General features: G+C 44.3%; 3 protein-coding genes across 3 annotated transcripts; 2 read left to right on the top strand and 1 right to left on the bottom strand.

The window, feature by feature from the left end:
- Window positions 1–386: 386 nt before the first annotated feature.
- Window positions 387–10,789, bottom strand: pop1 (POP1 homolog, ribonuclease P/MRP subunit). Its single transcript, XM_030102220.1, has 15 exons — window positions 10,700–10,789; window positions 10,445–10,574; window positions 9,892–9,987; window positions 8,552–8,727; window positions 8,136–8,481; window positions 7,863–8,041; window positions 7,510–7,784; window positions 7,343–7,436; window positions 7,170–7,272; window positions 6,977–7,096; window positions 5,315–5,436; window positions 4,983–5,174; window positions 4,245–4,399; window positions 3,310–3,537; window positions 387–1,394 (listed from the first exon to the last, which is right to left on the bottom strand). Exons 2-15 carry the CDS (start codon window positions 10,569–10,571, stop codon window positions 827–829), a joined length of 2,781 nt encoding a protein of 926 aa, XP_029958080.1. The 5' UTR covers window positions 10,572–10,574; window positions 10,700–10,789; the 3' UTR covers window positions 387–826.
- A 237-nt stretch (window positions 10,790–11,026) lies between these two features.
- Window positions 11,027–16,121, top strand: LOC115396367 (2-iminobutanoate/2-iminopropanoate deaminase-like). The gene is made up of 6 exons (XM_030102223.1): window positions 11,027–11,181; window positions 14,283–14,388; window positions 14,589–14,643; window positions 14,732–14,800; window positions 15,157–15,212; window positions 15,478–16,121. Exons 1-6 carry the CDS (start codon window positions 11,117–11,119, stop codon window positions 15,532–15,534), a joined length of 408 nt encoding a protein of 135 aa, XP_029958083.1. The 5' UTR covers window positions 11,027–11,116; the 3' UTR covers window positions 15,535–16,121.
- Window positions 16,122–23,133: 7,012 nt separating this feature from the next.
- On the top strand, window positions 23,134–26,826 carry LOC115396517 (sulfotransferase family cytosolic 2B member 1-like). Its single transcript, XM_030102413.1, is given in 7 exon segments — window positions 23,134–23,302; window positions 24,884–25,007; window positions 25,009–25,084; window positions 25,182–25,308; window positions 25,468–25,562; window positions 25,880–26,060; window positions 26,363–26,826. Coding segments are annotated over 7 exon segments (909 nt in total). The 3' UTR covers window positions 26,500–26,826.
- The last annotated feature ends 1,152 nt before the right edge of the window (window positions 26,827–27,978 follow it).

Here is a 27,978-nt window from a genome sequence, read left to right as displayed (position 1 = left end):
AATTCAGCTCTCGCTCTCCAGTCTTCCCCTGCTGCTGGTTGGCGTGCTCACGCTCACAGAACATCCAGCAGGCGTCACGTTTCCACCGCCTTGTGATCGTCGCTGGCCTTCAGCGCTGCAACGCACACCCTGACCGCCCGTCCTCACCTCAGATGAACCTCAGAACTGCTACCGAACTTTAGTGTTGCCGGGCAACCAAACTCTTATCTGCCACCTACACATTATGGGATGTGTGGGAAAAAAACCACCGCCGCTGCCAGAGCACCTATAAAAAGAATGGATGCTGCAGCGTCCTGTCGGCGGAGAGACGATGTGGAGTTTAGGCTAAACTGAGGAGTGAGGTAGTTCCAGCAAATCGTGGTCACTGACAGACACTGACGTGAGGAAGAGGGGTTTTATTAGCTCCAATTCAAACAAAAAACACCTCAACAACTGTTCAGCTGACATGCTTCTGCAGCCCAGAATGTCTAATATGAGTTTGTTAGTGGTGAAAACAAAAAGCCAGGAACATACAGTCCTATCTCAGCAAAGTCATAAAAAATAGATCATAAATTAGTTTCTTTTGGAAAACAAGTTCACAGAATGTTTCCAACAAAACCAAGGCATTGCTCAAAGAAAACAAACCATAACACAGCTGAAACAGTGAGGCTGTCTCTTCTCAGAGTGTTTGACACACAACTCCGACTCCTCTCTTGATGGACGCCACCAGGTTATGCAGTCGGTGTATTTTTAACAAGGCACAGTTGCTCGATGGAAGCACGGGGAGGAGAGACTGCTGCTCGGGTCTGAGAGCCTCTGAGGATGTGCTCATGCTGGGACGCGTCGCTCACACCTCCACGTTGACCTTAGCGAAGCGGTAGTGCAGGGAGGTGGGGTTCCGCAGCAGCAGCGTCCCTCTGCGGTCCGGCGGCTGGCTCAGGAGGGTCTCCAGCAGGCCGGCGGCGCTGACGAAGCCCAGCGCCTCGCCGCAGCCGGCCGACAGCGAGAAGTCGCCCTGCGTGACCCAGCCCAGAGCCACCCGGGCGCAGTGCGAGGCCACGCTGGGCAGGGGGTCGGGCCACAGCCCCAACACCCGGCCGGCCGGGGACTCGGTCTTCTTCTTGCCTTTGTCCCGGCTCCTGAAGTGGTCCCGGTGGGGGGGCTCCTGGGGGCCGCCGCCGCCCGGCAGCGTCAGGTCCTCGGCGGTCGGCGCGCACAGCATGGCGTGGAGCTCCGGTCGGCCCTTCGACGGCAGCGAGAGACGCACCCACACCAGACTCATCGGGTGCGCACTGAGAAAGGACGCGGCGGCCGAGCGGACCAGCGGCGGCTCGTCCCCGACGCGGCGTAACCTCTGACCTCTGGACGTGGTGGGCCTGCACCAGCTGGACAGCAGCCTCAGAGCCTTCCTGTTCCTGGAGACAAGGAAACCCAGAGCAGCACACACAGATTACACCAGCTGGAAAATACTGAAGGGAAAGTTGCACTCATTGGCCCCATTAAATGTCCCGAGACATTAAATTTCCTCGAGAACATTTTTAATTCCTGATGCTGAAAAGAAAGAGGCGGCCAATGGACGGTGAAGCAATCCAGCTTCTCCCCTCATAAAGTCATCCGTTACTCAAAGCTTGTGTGATGGCTTCAAGCAGATAGATGCTACTCTTCCCTTCCACTAATCTCCATGATGAATTGCAGCAATTTGAGGCTGGATGCACTTTGGGTATTCTCATCAGAGGCATCGTGATGAAAGGGAAGGCTGGGAAAGCAGCATGCATCAAGCCCGTCAAAGGCTCTGCGGGCCTCTTAATAATGAACGAGGTAAGTGCTGATCGAAGGCCAAGGTTCCCGAAACGGCGCTCGCTCTGCTCGAGAGCCCTTCAGAGTGACTGGGAGAAAGTTAGTCTGGAAGTGGAGGTTACTGGAGAAGACTTTGGAGTAAACTTTTCAGTAAACACCGAGGAAAGTTTGTCAGAGAAAAGTAAGGAATGGACATTTTTCTTAGGTGTCAGTATTGAAGTATTTATTTATTTTTTTTTTAATCTTTCTTAACAACATTTGAAGACAAATACCTGAACTATCTCATCCTTCAGTTCTTCAAACTGGCTTCTTTAAACCTCTGAGGACAGTTCAGTTCCAGTGAAAGGATCAAAGCAGGCGATCAGACTGAAGCTGCAGAAGGCCAACGTCACGACTCCTTCAACAATACATCTTCATTCTGAATGGAATTCACAGTGCTTAAATCAAAGTCCAGCCAGTTTATAATTTAGGAGTTAGTTTATTTCTTGACTTTAAAATAAAACCACCATGATTTTGACACTCTCCTGGGACTTGGTAGGTTTATAGTTTATAGTTGAGTCACCAACTATAGTTGCCTGTCTTCATGCTGACAGCATCTTGTTTTCTGCACGTTCTGAGGTTTGATTTAAAAAAAAAAAAAAAAGCGGAAGCTACAAACAAAATACCTGGTTTTCAGCGTTTCTGTCGTTCCCATGTAAACAGACATCATTTTCAGAACGTTGAACTCGTGTAAAAACTAAATTTTTCTTTGAAAATGCAAGGATGTTGCGTTTTCTATTTGAAATGTATAAACTGGTCCTGAACAGTGATCTGTGCCACTGTTAATGATTAAGATTTATTCTCACTGTCACAGTGTTACATTTACAATAATTATAACTGAATGTGAGAATCCATCCTCACCACTTATTTTCAGTTGAATCTCACATTTACTTTTGTGACAAATCCTGAGGTTTTCTTTCCTCACACAAATACCTGGACCGTCTACTTGAATAAAGACTTTTTTTCCCACTTTTTTTTGATAAACATGTATTAACAAAGTTTAGCAAGATATTTAAACCGAAAATTCCTTCATGAACTTGCTTGTAAATAACATTTTTGAGTACAAACTACCTGTAAGTCTACAGTAACTGAAGTGCATGTACAAATCTAATCGTTGAATTTAATACATCTACAACAATAAATTCAAGCAAATAGTTGCATAAAAAGTTACTGAATGAAGAAACGTGAAGTCTTCTTCCAGTAACAGTAAAAGGTGAGCTCATTTATTTCCCCTTCCATACAGCAGTGGCAGAACCTCTGGCATCGATTGCTTCTTTTAATGACCTTGAGAAGCTTCTTGCTCTCATCAGTTACGACTTCCTGACACTCCATCCTGCACCGTTTCCTGATGCTCCTTCTGCATGTTTGCAGTTGGATTCTTCAGACTGCAGATGTCAGGTTTGTTTCTTTGTGTAAAACAGTTTTAGTGCTTAAAAGAGTTTTTCAAAGAGACCTGCTCCTCTTGCCGTATCTCACGAGACTCTGAAGCCGTACCTCAGGACGGTGAAGCGGCTCACGGGCTTCGGTACGTCCGGCTGTGACGTCTTCTCCACCTCCGTCGGGGCTTCGGAGCGCGCTGTTGTCTGGCTGCCTCCTCCCCGCTCCTCTCCGCCTCCTCCCCCGGCGATGAGCTCCCACTCCTCTGCCAGCTGTTGCCACGGGCAACGGAAAGGAGCCAGACATCCATGTTTAATGTAATTGGTCCTCTTGGCGGGCGGATGCCTACGGGGGAGGTTGGAAGGTCACTCCGTTGTCAAACTGAGGGGCTAAACTCTGCCAGCTTCTGTAAAGCGTGACGACCGCTGAACGATGGACTGTTTATCGGCGTTAACGTCTCATCCGCACGACAGCAGAGATCTGCATTAGGAAAATTACAGAGTTTGAAGAGCTGGCGTCTATTACAGTCTCAGATTTACAGGCAGCTGGAGATTAGTCAATTTTATCTTTGCAGATAATTACACAACACCATAACAAAGCTCCAGCATTGCCTCACGTCTCCTTACACTGTGTTTATCTAACAGAAAACTCACCAGCAGTTCTGTTAATAATAAATGTCTATCGGATTGGTCCTTTTCCTCACACTGGCTAGCTTCTGCTCATCCTGCTGCAGCCTGGATTTCAACCCGGGTCTCCCACACTCCAGGTCAAAACTCAGCATGACACACCGCCTGGGAGGCTTTCAGCAACGGCAACAGCTCATTAAAATTTATTAGAGAAACAAAAAGAGGAGGGATGTTGGACTGCAGGGAGCATCTTCAGATTTCTATCTGCACCCTGTCGTACTTCATTACGTACCTTAGCTCACTTCTTATGTAGAGATCATTACAGATAAAAACCAAAATGGTATAAAAAGACACGTTTTGGCAGCACACTGTGTTCCTGACGAGACGCTTCCTCTCATAATACTAATAAACATCCATACAGCTGACCTTGTGAAGCTGTCCAGCAGCTCGGCCTCCTGCTCCTCCTGGAAGCGGGCGCCGGCGGGGCAGTCGGGGTAATCGTGGGGGAAGTGAGGAGCGGCTTTGTTCTGAGAGTGTTTCAGGCTCATGTTCAGCCCGCCGACTCGGACTCCTCTGTACACCTGAAGATGGGAAACAGTTAAAAAAAAAAAAAAAGAAAAAACAGTTTAAGAGACAAACCTGAAGGCGTACAGCCTGAGTTTCAATTTCAAGGTACATTTAACATTTCCACAGCTCGGATCTGAACATCCAACTGTTGCAAATGTGGAAAAGGCAAAATGAATAGTGAGGAGAAGCTTCCACACAAACAGGAAACTCAAAAAGTCTTTTTGCATTAGAAAATACCGCGTGTCACTACAGGATCAACTGGACATCAGGGGACTGGAGATGTTTTCTGGTACTTTTTGAATTAGGCCTCATTTACATGCGTTTCTGATTTTCATTTTGAAAACACCCTATGACTATATGGGGTTTCTTTTATTGTTTTTTCTATTTAAATCTTTTTGGTCAATCTCAACACTTTGCCTCTGTAAAAGTTTGTTCTTATATAAGAGTCTAATTCTTTTTTTCTAATGAATTCCCTGCCGTAGCGTCACACCGCTCGGTCACTCAGACCCAGTTTTTCACCCAAATGAAACAAAGTGGAAAAGCAACACAGGGAAACCAGCACAGCTCCCCTGGGACAGCTGGTGCTGCCGTCCCTACCAGGGGGATCCAGAAGGCCATGCCCCAGCCTTTAGGGAGCAGCAGGTCCCAGCCGGCACCCCAGCAGCTCATCTCGTGGCCCGCCTGCTTCCCGGGCTGGTGGACCAGGAGGACGGGGACCCGGCCCTGCAGAGGACTGCTGCTCAGTCTGGAGCCGGGCACGAGCACCTCGCTCCTGATCCGGTTCAACTCCTGCAGGGAGAAAACGCCACAGGAAAGGCACAAGTTTAGCAAGGTATGACTGGATTTTGGATATAAAGAAGCTCAGTATCACAAGCCTGATTAAAGAAACCGCTCTGGACACTTGTGGCAGCAACAAATATAAAAGTCACCTTCTCAGATATTTTGTTCTCGGTGACGTTATCCCGGATCGATTGTTCCCACAGGAAACTCTGACAGCAGCGCTCCGGGACGCCTCGCAACACCAGCTCAGTCCTTCTGTCATCATCCACCTCTGGAGAGGAAACACACACACAACACACTCCTGTATGAGCAGCATCAAGTTCTGCACCATCAGATGAGCAGCCTGGAGCCTGGCGGTTCAAAACTAGTCCTTCACACCATTTACATTTAGGTGAGATAAAAAAAAAAAAATATATATATATATATGTATGTTTATAAATGTCATGTTTAGTCTTGAAAATAGTTTCCAGTTTTTGCTTTGACTGGTTAAAACACCTTAAAACATTAATAAACCACATTAAATTTGCCATCAAAGAAGGCTGAAGGACTTGTGGTTAGGGTCACGACCTTAACCACCCCCCAAAAAAAACAACTGGACTTTTTGAAAATGAGAAATCAACATAAACTGATATAAGACCTACTTCACATGACGTTTCAAGTGAAAACTCATTTACACTGCAACAGCAGAAGCACTACAAACAATGTAGTTAACAGACCTGGCCACAGGGGGGCACTGTTTGTTTTTGCAATGAAACTACACACAAATTGTGCAGAGTTCAACACAGACACTGGTAAGGAGGACAGGCGACCCAGTTGGATAAACTCCAGGAGAATCTGGAGGAAGATGCTACTGTCAATCCAACTGCGCACGTGTACAAGAACTATTCACTAAGGAGCGCAGCAGCAGCATTTCCGCAACAAAAGTTTTGAATTTTAACTTGAAAACATTAATGAACAGAGTCATAAATCTGCTTCTGACAGCATTGTTTCAAGCTGAATTGTCCGTTTCATTAATGTTTAAGGGCTCTGCAGCTTTTCTTATTAAAACTTGCTGGTTGTGGACCTTATTAATCTTAAAAAAAAAAAACAACAACAACAAAGACCTTCACATCCTAGTGATTTGGAGTGGGAAGCTGGGAGGGACAACAGGAGGACAGATTATTTATAGTGATCCAGAACATTCTTTTTTTTAAGTCATCAAAACAGAAAAACAAAGAAATATTTGCCACTTAAAAATTCAGGATGCATGGAACATAAGATCAGGCTTGATCGCCCTGCGGCCGGCCAGCTTTGTCTCGTGTTAACAGGCCGATACGCCCCGACTCGAGGGTACACTACAGGTGATGCGCGTTGGGATTTATGTCCTCCCCATTACTGAGACAAAGCTCCCACGGCACTGTCACCATCAAGGGAAACCTGATGTGAATACTGGCACAAAGTTTATTAATTCTGCTGACATTAGATCTGAAAAGATTATTTTTCTTTTTTTAATCTGTTCACCAACTACTCTCAAATAAACAGTGTTATCTGATTGATGGTTTTCACTGATGAGGTTAAAATAGGTTTGGTTAACTCTTGAAATCGAACCTCTTCTCTACACAAGTGGCTGTTGTCAGTCGCTGAGAGTGTGTTTGGAGTGCAGGGTCCTGCCAGGATTCGAACCTGGAACATCTGCATGGCCAGGCAGAGGCCCCCCCGGAGCACAGGACCAGATGTACACTCGCTCAAACAACCTCAGGACCACAGACCACAGTCCTACTCTGCCCTGCTGGAATGCCTGATTAGCCATGCGGCGGCGGGTCAGAGTTTACCTTGCGTCTGCTGTACACAGGGTAAAGCTTTAACCTTCTTCCTGGGTAAAGTCAGCCTGGGGTCCTCCACGGTCAGACCCAGCACGGTGCCGGCAGGGAGCTCAGAGCTGGAGTAGATGTCTGGGGGATAAAGACACACGCGGTTACACAAACACTGAACACTCTACAAACTGTCACAGGTGAGGGAACAAACCTTTCAGCAGGTGAAAGACTTCGGTTTGCTGCTGGTGCAGATTCATGTTGCCTTCATCCATGCAGTGCTGAGGCCACCACAGAGAAGATGGCTGCGACTTATCCTGAAAGAATTAAATACATTCAGCTTGTCTGGTAACGGCTGAAATCACAGGTAAACAGTGCAATCCGTACATCACAGCCTGGAGCGGCTTCCAGGGTCTCAGTCAGCACGGTGTGGGACTGCGGTCCAATCAGCCGATAGCGTACGATCTCCATTGAGAGATCACTGCAACACAAGCAAAAATTAATGATTCTGCTAAAAGCTGAGTCAGAATCTACGTGAGGAAAAAAAAACGGACTTTATAACGATTCCAGTTGAGCCGGACTTCCAGGTGACTGGGGTGGAGGGTGATCTGGTTCCATCTCCAATTATCTTCTTAGCAGGCGGTCCGCCGGCGTCCTTGCAGCTTCTCTTTCTCTTGGTCCCGGGTTTTGGCTCGGCTCCTGGAGGGCTCTCCGGCTTCACCTCTGGTTCTCCAGCAGGCTGGACCTCTGCGGCGGTAACCACTGGTACAACCGGAGGCACCACAGCCTCAAGGCACTGGCAGACGGCCTGCAGCTCAGGGAGCAGATCCTGTACGGAGATAACAACCTTGAGGAAGTCCCCAAGAAACAAAACTACCAGTCACAGTCTGGAAGTGTGTCACTTCACCTGCTTGAGGGTGGGATGAACCCAGATCCACAGCTGCCTGTGGGCCGAGCCCGGCGCCCGCGGCCTCCAGAGGAAGGTGACCGAGCCGAGCGGCTGTGAGGGGTACCGCCCTGCTCTGTACACCACCACGCTGCCCTGTCTGCAGCCGGACAGACACACAGCGGCTGCAAATGTAGGACCTGCCAGAACAAACCAGACCAGGATCTGTTCAACGCTCGAGTTCTGATTGAAGACGGGCAGTCAGGGAGGGTAAACACACTCGGTTGTTCTCACCGGCTTCCTTGCTGCTCAGCTGTGAGAGGGCGGCCAGCAGCTTGTCCTCCTCTCCCTGGAGCTCGATGCAGCAGTAATAAGACAGATCCTGCAGGAGGCAGTGGCTGCTCATGGCTCGGTAGCACGGCCGGTAGCATTTGTATGTGGGTCTGTCCCCGAGGCAGTAGCCCCACTTCTTCACCATGTGGAAGCGCTTGGCGTGCCAAATGTGTGTCTCCAGCCAAACGTTCTTCCGCTGGCGGCGGTTGAACTCCAGCAGCAGGTTGCCATGCCGCCGCCGGGCCTTGCGGCTTTTTCTCTTCGCCTGTTCCTTCTTCTTGGCGCCGGCCTGGAGGCTCTTCTCCCGCTGGTGGAGGACGGAGGAAGTGTCAGAGGGGTCTTCACGTGTCACGGAGGACAAACACCTGAAACTTTACCATTCGGTTGGCCACGTCTCTCAGCCTGCGCGGAAGCCGCTTGGTGTTGTGGCTCATCGCCCGCCTCCTCATGTGTTTGGGTAGAGCTCCAAAGACGTGGCTGCTGCCCGTCGTCTTGGTGACGGCCTTCAGCATGGCGCTCACCTCGGCGGCCCTGGCTCTGGCAAAGCCTCCGGCTGGGCAGGGAGAGATGGGAGAGTCAGAACGACTAAATGAAATTCACACTTCATTAAGCTGAAAGTAAAGGCTATAACATCCCGGCAGCAGCAAGAAAAAAACACTCAAAGACACATTCAAAGCCACCCATAGCACCAGGAATATGTAAAGACCGGAGAGAGGTTGAGACGCTTCTGGGGATGAAAAGACCGAATCAGAGGAGGCAGAAGAACATTTCAAATAGATCAGCTTTAACTGATCTGATGACAGTTTTGGTTCAACGTATGTTAATGCATTAGTGTCTGGAACTTTCTTCAGTCTCAATATGAATCAAATTTACTCCAAGATCACAAAAAAGTATGATTTTGTGTACGGAGAATAACAGTGACACTTTTGTTTTGCAGCACTGGCAATTTTTACAGTTGAAATCCTACCAAGAACAAAGGAAGGTTCTTGTAATTTTGACTGCACGGTGCTGCACTTTACTGAATCAACAATGATATCCTAGACATTAAAAATGTACTGAAACAGAGTCAGAGCTGTGGCTCTATGGGTATTTCACTGAAGTGCAGGGAAAGACGTAACCAGGGGTCTCAAACTCTGACCCTGTAGGAACGCTGCCCTGCATGTTTTCAATGTCTCCCTGCTTCAACACACCTGAATCTCATGAACTTCAGCAGAAAGTCTGATAATGAGCCACTCGCTACAATCAGCTGTGTTGAAGCAGGAAGATGTGGAAAACATGCAGGGTTGTGACCCTGCAGGATCTGAGCATGACACTGGGAGAAGACTGAGAATGTAAATGAAACATCAGTTAACCTCTTTACGAATCTTAAAACTCATGTTGGTTTGGAGATCACATTTCTTTTCTGCTGCATTTCTATTGGTTGTAAAAAAACAGACTGTGATGACCACCAGTCTGAAGGTTTTGGCACAGTTCCAAAAAAACCCAATAATCTCAGGTCGTTTGTAGTCACATGACCAGAACGTCTGTCCAGGCTGCCTCTCGCTGTGCTTTAGAATGTCTCCCTCCCTGTGTGATGGACTGAGGCCACGTCCAGGGAGGGCTTGTCTTTTTTAACCTTTTGAGTACAATCTGTTTGTTAATAAGTAGATGGCTGGACAAATGTCGGACATCACAGGCAGCAAAGTGTGTGTTCTTAAACAGAGGACCACGTCTTTACCGGTGATGTACTTGGGCATCTCCTTGGTATAGCCTCCTCCATCTCTTCGATGGCCACGCACCCATCCGCTTCGGTGGGGGGCTTTGTTTGTGTTTCCTGTAGAGAGAAAATGACTGAGTTATACAGACTGAATGAAACACGATGCAGCTATTTTCTAAACCAACCTAAGGATTCATTAAAAAAGGCTCATATTCAGATGTTTGATGAGTTTGCCTTATTTACAAAGAAAGGGCTGATGAATAAGAACAATAATGGTGAAGTGTGATGAAAGGGACTACTTACAAATACTGATATTGTGGAAAAGTTGTGATTTGGGATGCTTGTATTATTCAGTATGGCATACGACCTTCAACTAGTAATTCACTTTTAAAGTGACAAGTGGCTAATGAAAACCATAATAACTGAAATTAGTTATCAATCATTTCAGCTGCAGTTTGAATCCTGAAGTTCAGATTCTTCTTCACACTGACAATTAGGACTGTTATAAGACTCAATGTTCACACGCAACACACACACACACACTACTTAAAGAGAACCAGGCTCGTCCCCCCACCGGTTCCCGGCGGCTCTCCTCCGTTGTGGGGACTCCTCTCCGCGGCCGGAGGGGCCGGGGAATACTGCACACTGGCCGGCTGGTTCCTCAGCTTCTTCTCCCGCATCTTCACTTTAGCCGCAGACATTTTCTGTGGAAACAGGACGACCCGCCTGAAACTCTCCTCACAGCTAGCACCGGTCGGAGGGAGACCGGAGTCCACTGTTTGAATGAATCACACACAGAAGCACGACACTTAATGAGTGTATTATTTACCAACGGCAACGCGTGTCGGGAAGTCGTGTTTCAGCGTGCTCGTGCTCTCCTCTCCCTGTTAGCCACCATGTGAGACTTCCTCATGCTGCCTCCGTTACTTCCGGGTGCTCACGGGAAACCTAGTGTAGACACGCACCAACAAAATAAAGCCGTGACCAGAACCATTTATTGTCGGTCTATCATTTTTTCAGTTATTTGATATATTTATTCCTCTTATATCACATAGTAACATATTTATATGTCGCTTTGTTTTCGCTAAAAACAAATGAAATATAATCTTGCGCATCGCTACATGAGTTACGGTAAAGTCTTGCAGCCATTCCCGGACCTCTTTCACCTTCTCCCCGCTGCAGCTCACTCTGCTACGACTGCAAAACAACTCACTTCTTTCTCGCGGCTTGTTCAGCGATCAATACAATGTCTACACTCGTCAAGAAGATCATCAGCACCACGACGGCGGCTGCTGCTCTCGGGCCGTACAGGTGAGATCAGTTCAGAGGAAGAAGCATCAGGTTGAAGTTAACGTTTCTGACAGCTGTCATAAGACTGAGTAACACTGAGACTGCGTGGCTAAAGCAACAGGATGGTTCAAAAAGAATGCAAATAAACTTTTATAATGTTTAACGTGTTCACACAGAAAAAAATTGAGTTTTCTGATCACCAGTGGCTCTGACAGATGGCTTATGGGGCAAAGTGCACACATTTTGGATTTTGCCCTCTACCCTCTGTCAACTATTGAAGGATTGACAGTAAATGCCAACAGTAAAACCAGAAGACAGTTATCTGTTTATGTGATCTGGCAGGGTCCTAAAATTCAAAATTACTTTTGACATTGTAACCACGTGTTTTGAAAAATTCACTCTCTGCATTTTTATTTATTAAAAAGGTCTATGGGTCATTCTTTAAATGCGGTGCCTTTTGCGTCCCCAGCCTAAATCCAGCTGTATTTTCTGAAAATAATAGAATTAAAAAAAACCTTTTTATTTTAGTGAAATTTCACCAATTATCTGTTAAAAACTCAAGGATATAACTCATAAAACTTAAAAAGTTTTTTTTACAATACCAGTTTAAAAAATTAAAAATGTGCTATTTTGCCATGTCCCCAGTGCCCTTTCCACTGTTTCCTTCAAGAAAATTATGTTGTTGTTTTTTTTTTCTCAAAATATTTATGGCTATTTAATTCAGTTATAAAGGGTTCTTTATATATTTGATAATTTCATCAGAACATTTTTTTATTTTTGTCTAAAATTGCAGTTTAATATTTGTCCCTGGATTTAGTGTCCACTGCTTTATCCTAAGTTACTGTACCTTCAAGAAGGCTCCACCCACCTCAGCATGATGCAATCTTTTGATATGATGTCATTCCAGAGGGAAATTCAATAGTGTTAAGATTACTCACTTTTCTTTTGTTAATTTTATTATAGTTACTCTTTCATGATGAAGATCTAATGTGGTCAATCATAAATGTCCACTGTGTTATCTCCATTATATGAAGAAAATTATCATATCATAATTTTAAAAGGTTCCTGGGTAAAACGTTGAGTTCTTGTCAGCTATCCAAAATCCTGTCAGCTTAAATGCTAATGAAGCTAGGCTAAAAGCTATTTTTGTTGTGAAATGTCAACCGTGTTATCCTAATTTGGATAACACGGTGGACACCTTCATAACACAGTGGACACAAGAATGATGCCAATGGATTAATTTATTTAAGTATTTATTTGCCATATCCTATTTATACTAAATAAGAGAAAGACATGCACTTTTGTCAAAACTATGCTTTTGAAATGTTTATACAATTTTAGTATATTTAGAATGGTATGTTTACATGGCTAACACAGTGGACACATTCATTGTGACATATTTTTTAAAACTTAAAAAAAAAATTAAATTTAGCAGATTGAGATTGACCTTTATGCTTTTCATAAAGCTTAGAGTCATCTTTTTAAGAAGAAACATAAATATATATATATAATTTTTTTAACCATTTTTATGATCCAAAAGGCACCACATTGAAAGAATGACCCGTATAGGAGATCATCTGCATTTTGTTGACACAGCAGCATGTCCATACCCAGGCGCAAACCTCCAGAAAAGCTGTAATTCCAGGGAAATCCCAGCAGGAGGCGATGATATTGGTTTCAAAAAGAGCCTGAGTCCCATTGGAATCCACTAAAAAATACCAAATTGCATCTTGATAGTGGATGTCTGCAGCTGGACCCCTCTCAATTGCATTGTGCAAATAAACATATAAAGCACCCAGTTTCAGAACATGTTCTGGTCTCTAGCACTAGTTTCCACAGACTCTGATTTTCACTTAAATCATCTGTTGATTTCATTTATTTTAAGTTTTGCATAAATCACCCTATCACAGCTCCTCCCCTGTCCACGTGATGTGGTCACAAGACAGACTTGGCCAATCACATTTACATTCGGTATTTACATTCAGCAGGATTTCAGAACACTATGGGAAACTTCGGCTTCGTCTGTCTTTTTTATACCTTCAGTGGTCCCCAGGAGGGCCAATGGTACCTCACAGCAGCAAATGCCACAACACAACACCAGAAGTCACTACACAACTGCCAAAAAAGCACAATAGAAGTGAACCGCAGTCAGAGCACAGGCTTTGTTTGGTGGAAGATGTGGACTGTAAGCTGGTCGCTTCACCAGCTGCACTGGATTGTGATCTCATACCAGTGATGGATGCCATAGTATTGCATAGTGCTGAAACTCCCACATTTTTCTGAGCAGTAATTATACTATATAGATGTGTAAACTGTCCAGATCATGAGCACTAACAACCCCACACCATCAGAGATGCAGCCAGCTGGATTGTCCCTCTCTTCGTCTTTAATGGACGGAGATTTTTTTTTTTAATGTAAACAGATTTTGTAATTCATTTCAGAACAGTTTTATGAAATCCTGTTCATTTTAGATTTAGATATCAGATTGATGGACTTATAATTTCAGCTGAGAGATTCTGTGTTTTGGGTTTTAGAGAGCCCCTTTCTAAACTTGGAGCTGATCTCTGTTTATTCCTGGAAGTGATGGGTCTGTTCAGCTGCTCCATTTCACTGTGGTTTGCCATCACATGTCACAGCAGCAGATCTGTTTTTATGGTGAACGCTCTTAATGCCACAACTGGGTGAGAGTTAAAATACAATGACACAGGGGATACATGATTATAGAAGATATTTTCAAACAGAGAACCAAACATAAATTACAATATTCTAAGTTTTAATAAACTCTTTGAGTTCGAATTTTGTATTACTTCCCATCTCATTTTCGTTGATGTCCACCAAAATGCAAAATATATCCTTGGAAGCAGTCAGATAAGTGCAGCACACCTGTGTAAGAGCAATAAAATATACTTTTCCTTTTGTTATCAGCGTTCTTTCATATTTCAGTCATGTACATTGTCTCAATCTTATTAAAATGAGATTATAATTGCAGATTATTTCTCTCCAAAATGTTTGATGTCAAATAAAAACTAGCTGTCACAGTAAATAATTGTAATTCAGGACCATATTCAGTGTATGCTATATGGCTGGTTTTTAACCTCTGTTGCTGTTTGTGTGCCCTTCAGCCAGGCAGTGGTGGTGGATCGGACCATGTACATCGCAGGACAGATCGGGATGGATGCTGTCAGCGGACAGCTGGTGGACGGTGGCGTTCAGGCTCAAACCAGACAGGTGAAACACCGGAACCCCGCTGAGATCAGAACATGTTTGGGAATGAAGTGAATGGTGTTGATTAATTAGTTACTGAATTAGACTTTACTTAAGAAATTTGTCAGAAATAACAATGCATCTCAGAGAGCTTTGCACAGTAAAAAGTGAGACGTGTCCAGTTCTTAACGTTTAGCCATCTCTCACGCTGCCTCTGCCCTCAGGCTCTTGTGAATGTGGGTGAAATCCTTAAAGCTGCTGGTTGCACCTATGAAAATGGTGAGGAAAGATTTAAATTATGCATCTCGATGAATGTTGTCACTCCTCAATGCCGACTAAAATAACTCCCTCCCATCATTTCTCTCAGTTGTCAAAACCACGGTGCTCATGGCCGACATGAACGACTTTGCCCAAATCAACGACGTTTACAAGCAGTGTGAGTATCCCTCACTCACCTGAGTTGAGTTTTCTTTTGCAATCTGAATTCAGCCACTGGATGTCAGCACAGTGCAGCACCTGAACCTTTCTTCCAGCCAGTCTTACTTCACACATTTTCTCTCATCCTTCTGGAAAGCATCAACACACTGAATGAGTCCTGTCTTTGCAGCAATCCCCTTTTTTAATGATGGAACTAATTAAAAGCATTAAATCAGGGCGCAGGTTAGCGATTTGGTCAGTTCACATGGAAATGATTATTTTCCTCAGTAAGAGTTTGGAAGGCTTTCTGTGAGTGTTGCCCCGTCCAGAACTGATCCTGTTTCCTGACGCATGTGTTGTTTGTATTGTGTGTAGTTTTCAGCACCAACTACCCAGCCAGAGCTGCCTATCAGGTCGTCGCTCTTCCCAAAGTGAGTTCCTCTGACAGTCTTTTGCTGTTCTGTGATTCAGTGAGGGTTCAAACTAGCATGCCATTTCTAATCAAAGCAATAAACTGATTAAACTGCCACAAGTATAGAATGCTATACTAATTTTACTAAAACACAAAGCTTTGTTCACATTTCTGTAAACTGAATGATTTGCATACGTTCAGTAAGTTTAGGGTTAGTTTGGTTTGATCTCAGCCACCGGAAGAACACGCTCCCCACTAAACTGTTGGTCTGTCTTTGTTTTCAGGGCGCACTGGTTGAGATTGAAGCAGTTGCTGTTTTGGGGCCTCTGACTACCGCTTAACAAACATGGCGGTCACACTCTTACAGTCAACGTCCTGTTTTGTTGACCGAGTTAGAACTTCATTAACAACGTTTGTTTCACAGTTTAAGAGCCAGTTGGTGATTCAGACTCATTTAGACATGTCGTACTTTCTCCTCTACGAACACAACACTTTGTTTTCAGTTCCCTCTGCTCACAATTCCTTTACAGTAGCTGTAAAGCAGGAATTTCCATACTTTTTGCATTAATGACTGAATATATAAAAATTGGAAGAGCCACACTCTTAGAGTGAACTTTGTTTAATTTGGTTTTGTCATTTTTAATCACCATCAGTAACATTTTTTTTAAATCAGTCTTGTTTCATTGAAAAATTCTGTCTTATTTTTTGTTTTGTTTTTTAAATAAATTCATAAATCTCAAAGTACAGTACAGTCAAGTTTCGTATGCGGACCAGATATTAGAGATCCCTGCAGGCCAATTCAGCACAGACCACGACCCAATGTTCACCTTGGAGCCATAGTTTGGAAACCTCTGCCGTGCCTCTATCAGATGTCTTTATGGAGGATGATCCATGTAACACAGTAATAAATCATCACATATTTTGAAAATTGTGATTGTTTTTCTTTCACAAATATATTACCAAGAGAGTTTGAGAATCTGGCATTGAGAATCTTAAAAAAAAAAACCTGAATAAGTAACATTTAGCAGTCAATTTAGGATACTCCTTCCAACGTTAGCATCTTTCTGTGTGAGCATGTTAGAAATCATTCAGACTTGTCCGTTTATAGTTAGCTCCTGCAGCATTCCCTCAGCGACGAACTGAGCTACTGTTTGACATTTTTGGTTAGTGCTCCTGCTGTGAAACCACTTCAGTGATTTCACGTTAGCATTTGCTGCACGATTCTATGAGCAAGTAGCTTATTTGTTCAATGTAATAATTCACTGACATGCTTGAGTTCACTTGCCTTTTTTAGTGTCCTCCCCTTTTGTAACTCTTGGCATGCATGCACCACTTCAAATGTCACTGAATGTTGCTGTTTCATTTATTAGATTGGACATTATTGTGTACAGAGTTTCAAGAACGGTCACCATGTGCTTAGTGATGCAAAAAAAAAAAAAAAAAAATTAAAATATCATGTTTTTAGTTAAATATCTGTGAAAGATTACCAGTGCTGGTAAAACGACCCTCGTTTAAGCCAATTTTACTCAGGATTAAGAAAACCTGCAGTTCAGTCAATGAAAAGAGATTATAGTAAAGTGTGACGTGAATAAAACTACTCAAAATTGTTGGCTCTACTATCCACAACAAGCACAAACTGATATAAACCAAAACATCTAAAGTCTTTCAGTGAAGAATTCTGGCCCTTCCTAAAGCTGGAAGAGGTTACATATTCACCAGTATGAAAATAACCTGCCTTCAAATGGATGCGCTCTAGCAGGGTGAATGAAAACATGGCAGTACATTGTGTTACTCATTTATACAGCTTTTAGAGTCAATCCAAACTGGACACATGATGAAAACCTCTGCTTTTTAGTGTTTATGTGACCTCTCAGCTGAATCAGAATAGAAGTTTCCACTATTTTCAGTCTTTCCAAAGTCGTTCTTCCTCACAAATTTGAGAATACAATCAAATACAATGTGGGCAGAAATTCAGGTGGCGGCGGATGTGCGAACATGTACGTAACCTCTACGGTTGGTATGATCACCAACGATTCTTTCAGAAGAACACGTCTGTTGTGAGAGTGTACCGAACCCAATCCCTTCCAGAACTGATTCATTCATCTCTCAGTTCATTTGAGGCAGGCTAAGAGAGGAATTGCCGATTCAGTCCGTGTGAATCATTGGTGAGCTGTGAGGCATTAGTGAGGGACTGCCTGCTGGTGTGTTGAATCAGTATATCTAAAATTATTGAAGGTAACTTAAGTTAAGTAACTTAAGTAAAAATCTCACTTTCCTCTTTTGTGCAACTGGATCATGGATAAGTTCACCTAAGATAACTGAGATATCCGGCTTAACCCCTTATCCTTATGCAACAGGCCCCAGGGTTCTCAAGGGTTTTCAGATGCAGGGACCTCATATGGGGAAGAACATCTTTCAAGGACCCCTCATTGTCCTCATGTCAGTTAAACACAATCTGCCATTTGTAAATAACCTTGCGAGCAAGCTGAATTCTCGCAGTATTTGTTCTCACACACCACGAGAATCTATCTTGTACCGCTCCAGCCTTATGTGCGGGATCAGACTTTTTTCGGCCGGACCAATCATGTGTTGTTTAGGGCGGGACATCAAGCTTTGACGGAAGCAGGAAGTGACGGACTGCTAATAATATTAGCATGGCTAGCGAAAACAATGGATGTCCCGACAGCGATTAAATCTGTTTTGGATGAATCCTCTATTGCGTCTTTAAAAAAAGATCAGCAAGAGGTTTTTTCTCTGCGGTGATTGGCTGAAACTAAACATGGTTAGTAGTCCGATCAGATTCATTAGGCCTTTTGTGTGTTAATAGTTTTGATTCTGATGCTGCGTTCCCACCGAACACGATTTTGCGTCAAAAATCGCGTCAATGCGAGAAGCTGAACGCGTGTCGATTCTGAGGTCCGAAGCTGAACAACGCGGGGCCAAAAGCCGCGTTCACACCGAACGCGTCAAACGCGTCGCGTCTGGTGGGAAGACGGGGCTTTGGGCCGTGTTTCCTGTGTTAGCTTAGCCTCATGGCTAACCCTGTTGAGCTGGTGGCTTGGCTTTATTTACTTAATAAAGCCAGACAACGACGCCGTCGGCGGACAGGACGCCGTGCCTGGGTGCATGATATGATCCACAGACGGTCAGAGTTTGGCGAGTTTCACTATTTGCTCCAGGAGCTGCACCAGGACGAGTGTCGCTTTCTCCGGTCCCCGCTCCCTGACCTACGTCACCATGGAGACGCTCTCTGATTGGTTTGCTGCAAAATCACGACACATCAAAGTTCAGATTTCCCAACTTCAGCGTCGGACGCAAAATCGCACCGCGTCGCGTCAACGTCCCGACGCGCTGCGAAAATGCGTCTGACGCGTCGCAACAACGCACCGCGTCCGACGCGTCGCGTCTCATCGTGGCTGGAACGCACGTCCCCATTTGTTTTCAATTGTCTTTTGACGCAAAATCGCGTTGCGTCGCGTTCGGTGTGAACGCAGCTTTATAATCAGGCCAGTGATTTGTTACCTACCTTGACATGTTTCGGCCGCCAAGCTGCAGCCTTCTTCAGAAGAACATCACGTCACACTTCTGAAGAAGGCTGCAGCTTGTCTGCTGGACTAACTTCACTGTGACCATGGTTTCTTGTCTTCAAGTGTATAAACATTAGGAAAGTGAAGATCGGCAGCAATCCTGTAAAGACTACCAGGGCGATCGCAGCCCACTTCAGGGTCCTGACAAAGGTTGCTTGTGTCCTGAACCTGGACCAGGTACTGGATCCTTCAGTGCATTTTCCCTCCTACATTTTCCACTGTCTCACAGATGAAAAGACCAGCATCTGAAAAGGAGGGTGCAATGAGAAGGCCCTGATTGACTAGGGTGCGTCAAGGACCGAGATGAATGATACTGTATTATCTGAAAAGATCCAGCTGATTGGTAGGTTGATAACACAGAAGTAACTCTACTCTGTCCATTGTGAGGAGGACAGCATCAGGTTTCTTTGGACTTATACTGGTGTCTCCATCTGTAAGTCTCTGAAAGCGAAGATGCACCAGCAGCAGAGGCACATTTGTCTCTTATCTGGTCCCGGCCACAGTACGGGTCCCTGGGATGCAGTCATCACATGATGTGTAGCGGCAGGCACACCTTACAGGCACACCATACGGCGACGATTTTGACCCTCAGATGACAAAACAGGAGAAATAATACAAAAATTGAAAACAACAATTTCAATTTAACAACAAAAAACAATGAAAAACTTGAACTTTGGCCATCCCACACAACACACTCCTCCTCCTCCCATGCATGGCTCACAATCCCTTTCACTTATGGAGCTACCCTGATCCCATTATGCGAGGGGGTACCCAAAAGAAACCGGAATTTGGTCATAAAATACTAATAATAATGAGTTTCGACTTCTGGCCGTCACATGTGCTACAGATAAGCCTCGTGCATATCTGTGAAAAGTCAGAGCTCCCAGAGTGACCCTGACGCCTGTCACGCGCTATTTACTCTTTATAGTACCAGAGTGCAGCTCATGTCTGCGATTTTTCCAAAATGGCGACATTGCTAGAGCAGCGCACGAACATTAAATTCTGCTTATTGTTGGGAAAAACAGCAGCAGAAACACTCACCTTGTTGCAGCAAGCCTACAAGGATGATGCTCCGGGGAAGACTCAGGTCCATGAGTGGTTCGGGTGGTTTAAAAAGGGCCAGATGTCCGCGCGTCAGGTCCGCTCAGCCGTGAAAACAATGCTGAGCTGCTTCTTGGCTGTCCAGGGTATCGTCCACAGCGAGTCTGTCCCTCCAGGTCAGACTGTAAATCAGGACTACTACATGGAAGTCCTCAGACGGCTCCGTGAGGATGTGAGGAGGAAGCAGAGCGTAGTGGCAGAGTGGAGCCCGGTTGATCCACCACCACAGAGCGCCAGCGGACATGGCGCAGCGCATCACGCAGTTTCTGCCGAAGAATGAGATGAATCTCCTCCCCGATCCGCCTTATTCGCCAGATGAAGCCCCGAGTGACTTTTTCTTGATCCCCAAGTTGAAGAAGGAGCTGAAGGGACAGCGGTCTGCAGATGTGGAGGAGGTAGGCCTGGGCGATTATATGATCGTGATTGGTGATCGCGATTAATTTCCAGTCGATCACGGTGATCAGCTGAGAGCACATTTACTCGATCAGACATGGCAGAAATGTGCGTAACACAGCCAATCACAGTCGACTTTTTCCTGCTCAACTCCCGCCTCTAAGTTGTCTGAGAAGTAAACAGAGATGAACGTGGAGCTGAGGGCAGCGAAGCAGAGGAAGTCAGCAATGCCTCGGCGTTATCCTCTGAAGATGAGGCTGCTGGTGACAGGAAAGGCTGCTCCACCCGCACCGCTGCTAGCTCACCGATCCGCAAGGAATCTGGTCTTTTGAGTCCAGGAACTACTGGTGATACAGTTTAACTAACGATCGTTCAGTTCTTCTCTTTTACTGAAAATGACGGGGCATGGCATCATTGAACATATCACCACGTCTTGCCGCTAAAACTCTTCTTCTAACAACATGCAGAGAGCCTGCAGCGCTGCAGCGCCCCTCTTCTTCTGTGGTGTCTGTGTAAAACAAGGTTGAACATGCAAACAGCACACCTAGTGGCATGAAGTGCAAATGCAGTCATGACGTTGTCTGTGGCTGTGGTCTGAATGAGGATCTCCCTGGGGTTATTCCAAATGTTTCAGAAACCAGAATATTTATCTTAACACGAACATTGAGTGCACGTCGAATATTGACTCCAGTGTCATCTTTTCAGGCCACTGCACCATACGAGCAACATTTTAAGAGGAGAAAAACGATTACTTTTGTCAATTTTTTTTATATTATTGTAGTTATGTACTGTTACATTTTAAGTCTAATCTGTCCAATCTAGATTATTTAAATTTTGTACATTTGGTGCAAGCATTAATGATGGCAGCAGCATATTTCGCATCAGAACTTGAAAATAATGTTTGTTCTAAAGCACCTTCATTATCCCCAGGCGGTTTCTTTAGTTTTTTAATCTTTTATAGCAACAAAAATCCTCAGGGCTGCAAACTGTCACACTCTAACTAACAATCATTCAGTTTTTCTCTTTTACTGAAAAAACAATGCATCGCAAGATTTTATTATCTTGGTGTTAGATTTTTTTTCCATTTAGCACTGTTCAGTGAGATTGTTGTTGTATTTTTCTATGTTTATATTATTTAATTTGCATTGCTATTTATTTGGTTTGTTAATAAAATGTTAAACAATTCTATAGTTCTAGTTTTCAGTGCAGATGCTTTAAAAGTGGTTTAAAAACAATATAACATATCGTGATTTTAATCGAGATTGAATGATATGAAGAAAAAAATCGTGATCATTTTTTTTGCCATATCGCCCAGCCCTAGGAGGAGGTGAAAGACAAATCACAGACGGCCCTGAATGGCACAATTAGGCACAGGTGTGACGACACATTCGTCCAGTGGGAAACACGGCTGGAGCGCTACATTAATGGGGATGGAGATTATTTTGAAGGCAACGGTGGTGTTTTATTTTGAAATGTAAGAAATAAAAAGTTATAACTAAATTCCGGTTTCTTTTGGGTACACCTTGTATACCCCGATCTGTACATATCCATGAATGTACACATTATTCACAATGAGGATGTTATACAAAAGCTCGCTTGATCTTGATTTTCAGGATGAGTACAGACTAGTCGGCATCAAAGCCAAGTCGGCATCTAGCCAAGTCACTCTAACCTGTCAGTCACCATAATCACACAGTTTGTCCTCCAGTTCCCCGCCTGCTACGTGAGAAGTGGTGCAGCCGGCATGAAAAAAACTGTGCAAATCGTCGCGCCACAGCCGGCATCGTTGCACTACGATTCCCAGAATGCCTTGGGGACCGGTCACATGACCAGACAGCCGCTAAGCGCTGCGCGCTTGTAGCTGCGCTCTAGTAGCTAAGCTCCTTGGTTCAAACAGATCGTCATAAAACTGTGCAAATCGTTACGCTGCAGCCGGCATCATGATTTTTTAAAAAAAGAGGCTTTTGGCCGAGTTGGTAAGCAGCTTACAGTCAAGTCGGCACCGACCAACTCGGCCACTTGAGAGCCCCCCCGCGAGACCGACTTGGCTGGATGCCGACTTGGCTTGATGCCGACTTGACTGTATCTCGGGGTCGATGCCGAGTTGGCCAGGGCGACTTAACTGTAATCCGTGAAAGCGGGGCCTCACGATCCTTCTGACTTTTTGGGTTTTAAGCAGGGGGTGTCAGAAACGTTACCACAGGGATAGCTGGCTTGTGGCGACCAAGCATTCATCGCGACATCGCTTTTTGATCCTTCTCTGTCAGCTATTCCTGTCATTGTGAAGCAGAATTCACCAAGCGTTGGATTGTTCAGCCACTAATGGGGAACATGAGCTGGGATTAGTCTGTTAGATGAGACAGGTTAGTTTTACCCAACTGATGATGTGTTGTTGCAATAGTAATCCTGTAATATCCACTTTACTAATGATGTCCAGTGTGAAAGATTTATTGCATTTTTATTTTTAGTAGATTGAAAATAATTAGCCAAGCCTCTGATGAGATGTTACAATAATTCTTAGCGGTCCACACAGCTGAGCAAAGACTGCAGTGTTCGTTCAGCTACCCTGCTGAACCATTACATGCTTCATTTCGTCTCTTTAAAAAGCTTTTTGATGTGGATCCAACCAAAACTCTCTCCCATATCATGACAGATTTAGAAAAAAAGAGCACATATGCACAGCCACATTGAGTGTTAGTTCCAACCTCTCGATGAGAAAGCAGCAGACGACTGGCAGCACAGAGCTGCCATTCAGCTCCCGTTCAACCCACCCACCCAGAGTCAAAGAGCAAAGAAAGAGGAGCCAAGGTGAGAGGAGTTTTGAAACAGAAGAAATACTACCTGCAAACTGAGAGCACAATGACTGATAACCAGGAAAAGCCATCCAACTTCAAATGCATTTCTAAGTACATCTAGTACAACGGCCTGTGTCTTTCCTCGTTGGGCCACACCAAGGAAAGCTTGGAGTTTGCCCAGAACTTCTCTTTTGAAGACACTGATGTGTTGGCTGTGACTTATCCCAAGTCAGGTAGAGTTACTACTACTTTTATTGCATTGGTTGTGTTATTTACATGGCACTTGATGTTTGGTGTTGATTGACTTTCATTTATAAATGTAGCATGAAAGTATAATACATTTATCTCAAACTATATTTCCTTTTTCTATAATGTTCACAATGTTGTAGCATCTATATTAATTTTCTGACAGAGGCCTCTCAGTCTGTGCTCTGTGTGTGGGTAGGGAGGCGGGTGCGTGGTGTATGGCAAGCCGTTTTAACATTTAATTCCCAGACTGGATATTCGTGAAAGATACCTGTAATTCAGTTCTTCCTAGTCGAAAAGAACGACAGAGATATCAACAACTCTATTTCTCCTATCCGTAATTATCATTTCAGATATCCACAAATACATTCTTCCTAGGAGAAATGATGTCACTTTTGCCATTCATGTGTATGGGTTACGTCATTTCGTCTATCCATAACTCAGCTGTAGATATCCGCAATATGAGTTACGGACATCTACAACTGAATTACGGATAGTCAAAATTCCAATTTGAGATATCTCTAAATCTCAGTTTCGACGAGGCAAAACGGAAATTTCGATATCTCTATCAGTCGTTTCGGATAGTCAAAATCACATTATAGATATCTTTAATGAAAATTCCGGATATCCAAAATTCATTACGCCTAGTCAGAATGGAGTTGTGGATATCCGCAGTCTTAGTTCCGGATAGTGCAATCTAGGCATTAAATGTTAAAACGGCTTGCCATACTGCGTGGGGGGCTTGCGCTCAAGGAGAGATGCGGATATGAATGAATGAACTGAGGGAATGAGCGCTCCAAGCTAAATGATAATATTGGAGATGAATGTGAACATAGGTATCAAGGAAAACTGTTCGAAGTTTGACGACGTCAGATTTGGAAGACTGAGGGCGAAGGAGCTGTTTCTCGATTGAAGAATTGTCTAGTGTATGTTCTGCTCCGTAGTGACACCAGACACACTATCACAAGAGGAAATTGTGATGCAATCTGTCCTTTTTGTCTTCTAGTGTGTGGTCTCTGATTTAGGAAAGGTTGGAAAAATCCAGCAATGTGTAAAAGTCTTAACACAGACCAACCTACCGGAACCGCGGGTTTCTGGCAACCGGCTTGCCCCACAGGAAAATAGCCAACGGGTATGAGTTTGACATCATGAACAATATAGGATGTTATATGTTCTACTTTACAGTTAAATTATTTCCAGTTAGTGTAATCATGTTTAAGATGTCAGGAAAGCCAAGAATGCCAACTCTCTGCTGTACTTTGTGTGGTCAAACTGAACAGACTCCATCACTTCTGCTTTTGCCATGATTGTGTTCGGTTCTTTTATGCAGCTTGAACACGTGCTGCTGCCATACTGGCTCAAGTTGATGCTGATGATCTTGAAAATCCAGCTACATTAAAATTCATCATTATGTCTGGAGAGCCTACACCTTCAAGAGGCCAGAAGGAATGATGACAAACAGTTCCGTCAAAACACAAAGCAAATGAAAATTAAAAAAAAAAAAAAAAAAAAAAACAGGTCCCACTCCACCTTGGCTTAAACATGGGCTCAACTGTACTTTCTTGCAGGGACAATCTGGATGCAGGAGATCCTCCCACTGCTGCTGAATGGAGGGGATCTGACCCCGATCCATACCATCCCCAACTGGGATCGGGTCCCTTGGTTGGAAGAGAAAAGACTGGAAGTGGTTGTGATCAGCTGAAGTCTCCTTCGTCACACATTTTCCCTACAAGCTCATGCCTCCTTCTTTCCACACCTCTAAAGCCAAGGTGAAAGACTGTGTTACATTTGCCTATATGTTTGCTCATTGAAGACACATTACAACCATTGTTTTCTGCATCTTGTTTCCTGTGTTTTTGTGCGTAGACAATCTATGTCATGAGAGACCCACGGGACGTTCTGGTGTCTTCGTACTACTTCCACCAAATGGCCGAATTTCTTGAGGAACCGGGAACATTTGATGAATTTATTGGCAAATTCCTGGAGGGCAAAGGTCAGAACAGTCAAAACCACATTGTTAACCAAACTTTCATGTAGTTTAGTGACATATCCAGAAAGTTTCAGCAGTTTGGTGAAAACTGTAAATGATGGTAAAGAGTACTTTGTGAAGTGGGAGATGATCACAGCGCTCCTGTGTCTTTCTTTTCTGAAGTACTTTTTGGGAAGTGGACCGATCATGTGAAGAGTTGGATGCACACAGAGCTGGGAGACAGAATAATGCACATTACTTATGAAGAAATGGTTCAGGTGAAGCAACTCTCGATGTTCTGAAAGAAGTGATAGTAACAGGATGCTTTGGTCTTTGTGATAATATACAGTATGTTCCCACTAAAACACTCTGAGTGGTTCAACAATATGTCAAACCAACATTATTTATCAAAAAATTCCTAAATATATTCCAGTACCAGGAAATCTTAAACTCATCTCATACTCAAGCTGCTTCAAGTCAACATGTCACGCTGATAATGTCTTCAAGTCAACATGTCACGCTGATAATGTCAATTTGATACCAAAGAAAAACAGTTTAATCAAAGAAAAGACTTGTTCCAATGTTCCTCTTCCAGGACCTGCCTGCAGCTCTCAGGCGCATGGCAGATTTCCTGGGCCGTAATCTGGACCCTGAAACCATTCAGAAGATTGCAGAGCAATGCTCTTTCCAGACCATGAAGAAGAACACAATGTCCAACTTCAGCCTGGTTCCCAAGGCTTACATGGATCACGACAAGTCTCCATTCCTTCGTAAAGGTATTTGAGACTCTTATGTTCAAGTTTAACTAGCATGGGGTTCAATCACTAAGTCAGTTTTTAAATGTGTTCTGTATAATGTATCTGGGAATGACTTGAAGTCAGAGATGACGGATGGAGGGATTCTATGCATCTGACATTGGACAGATGGATAGAACAGTTTTGAACTCATCAATTTGTGACAACCATGCAAACCGCCTCTCCACGGTGTCACTGGTACCTGTGGTTAAAATGTCTGACTCTACTTGTCATATGTTTTGCTAAACCCCACAGATTACTTGTGTTCCTATGTTTTGTGCCAGGTCATGCTGGAGACTGGAGAAATCACTTCAGCTCAGAGCAGCTGGCCCAGTTCTCATCTGTGATTCACAAAGAGCTGGAGGGTGAGAGCTGCTCTCTGCCCTGGAGCCTGGACACAACTGGAGGGAACGGATGTTGAAAATGAAGGCCTGGAGTCCCATTCGATGCAGAAATTGTAACTGATTGGGTCTCAGATTTCAGAGTGTGGCTTCATCATGATTTGGTATTTATGTAATTGAACTTGATTGATTGATCAGATATATCTATTCCCACTAGCATCCAGGTCAGGGTCAGGGTTAAGGTCTTAAAGGAATGTGCTTTAGGTTTGAAACACCCAGGGATTGAAGTACATGTTCATCATTCATTTGTTGGAGTCTGGGAATTTTACAGTCACACCATCTCCCACCAACTCCTTGATATGTTACCGTTTGTTACTGTTTATTTTATCCAAAGCCAAAAGCAATACTGAGTGTGCTAGTCCATGAAACATTCAGAGACTTCAGTGACAATCAGTTTTATTACAGCTTTCTTCTGGGCTGGGCCTGTTCCGACAGATGGGTTGGACTTTCACTCTCACAGCTGAACAATTCTGGTATTTGACATCAGCTGCTGACCGGAAGCTGACATTGTTCCTCGGGATGATTGAAAACACTATTGTGTTAGTGTTGTTATCTCTGCAACATGTTGAGGCACGCTGACATTTAAGAGAACATTTATTAAGCACTGTGGTTGATATGGCTGTCTCCTTTTAATCAAAATAATAAAAAGTGATCATAATCTATTCTCTTTTGCATGCCATCTTGTTGTATTTCCAAGTAAATGTTATATTAGAGTCCTGCCTCACAGCTTGAAGGCGGTCTCATTTTCATGAATGCCTGCTGTCTAACTCAGCAGGTGAAAAATGAAACCAACAGGTCATTGGTTTTACTGGAAATGCTGTCCACTCATGTTTTTAAAATACAGCTGTTCTGTCTTGAAATTATAAAGCACTGTAGTTTTCTCACTGCACAGAACCTAATTTTCATGAAACAAACAGTCAGAAGTAAAAGTCTCAGAGCTCTATTTCATCCCTACTGACCGCCAGAAGGCGGTGCTTAAAGCAGTCAATGTCCCCTTTGCACATGTGAAATTCGAGTATGTATACCAACAATGTCACTTGTGATCCCTGGGTGACCCAAGGAAAGTTCTGGTGTCAACCCAGGGTCGATTCCTCTTTTCTTCTTGTGCACAGTTTGTATACAGCTTAGTACAGCTTAAAGATTCCGGGACTAGCCTATACAGCATTATACTGCGTCACTGGTGGCCTTGTCATCATGTTGGTCGGAGCAGCAACAATTCGCCCTTCAAAGACTGCAGCCGTGGATACTCCCTTTTTCACCTTCCATCTAAGGATAGGTTGACACTGCTGTGGCTTCTCCTCTGGTTGAGGCATTTACTCTTAACCTGCCGGCAGGCGATAAGGATGTTGAATCCTTTCTGTTGAATGAGAGTTGGTGGGTTCAGCGGCCTTGCTCTCCTCCCCCGAGAATCACTCAGGCACTGGAGCTTACTCGTGTGTGGTATGGCGGTATTGCTCCAGTTTGTACTGGTTCCTCGGTAGCCACGTACTGGCTGGCCT

Source organism: Salarias fasciatus, chromosome 11 (genome assembly GCF_902148845.1).
Source record: "Salarias fasciatus chromosome 11, fSalaFa1.1, whole genome shotgun sequence".
In the NCBI taxonomy this organism is placed as follows: domain Eukaryota; kingdom Metazoa; phylum Chordata; class Actinopteri; order Blenniiformes; family Blenniidae; genus Salarias; species Salarias fasciatus.
Note: the sequence above shows the minus strand (reverse complement) of the source record. Positions and strands in the feature narration are given on the sequence as shown.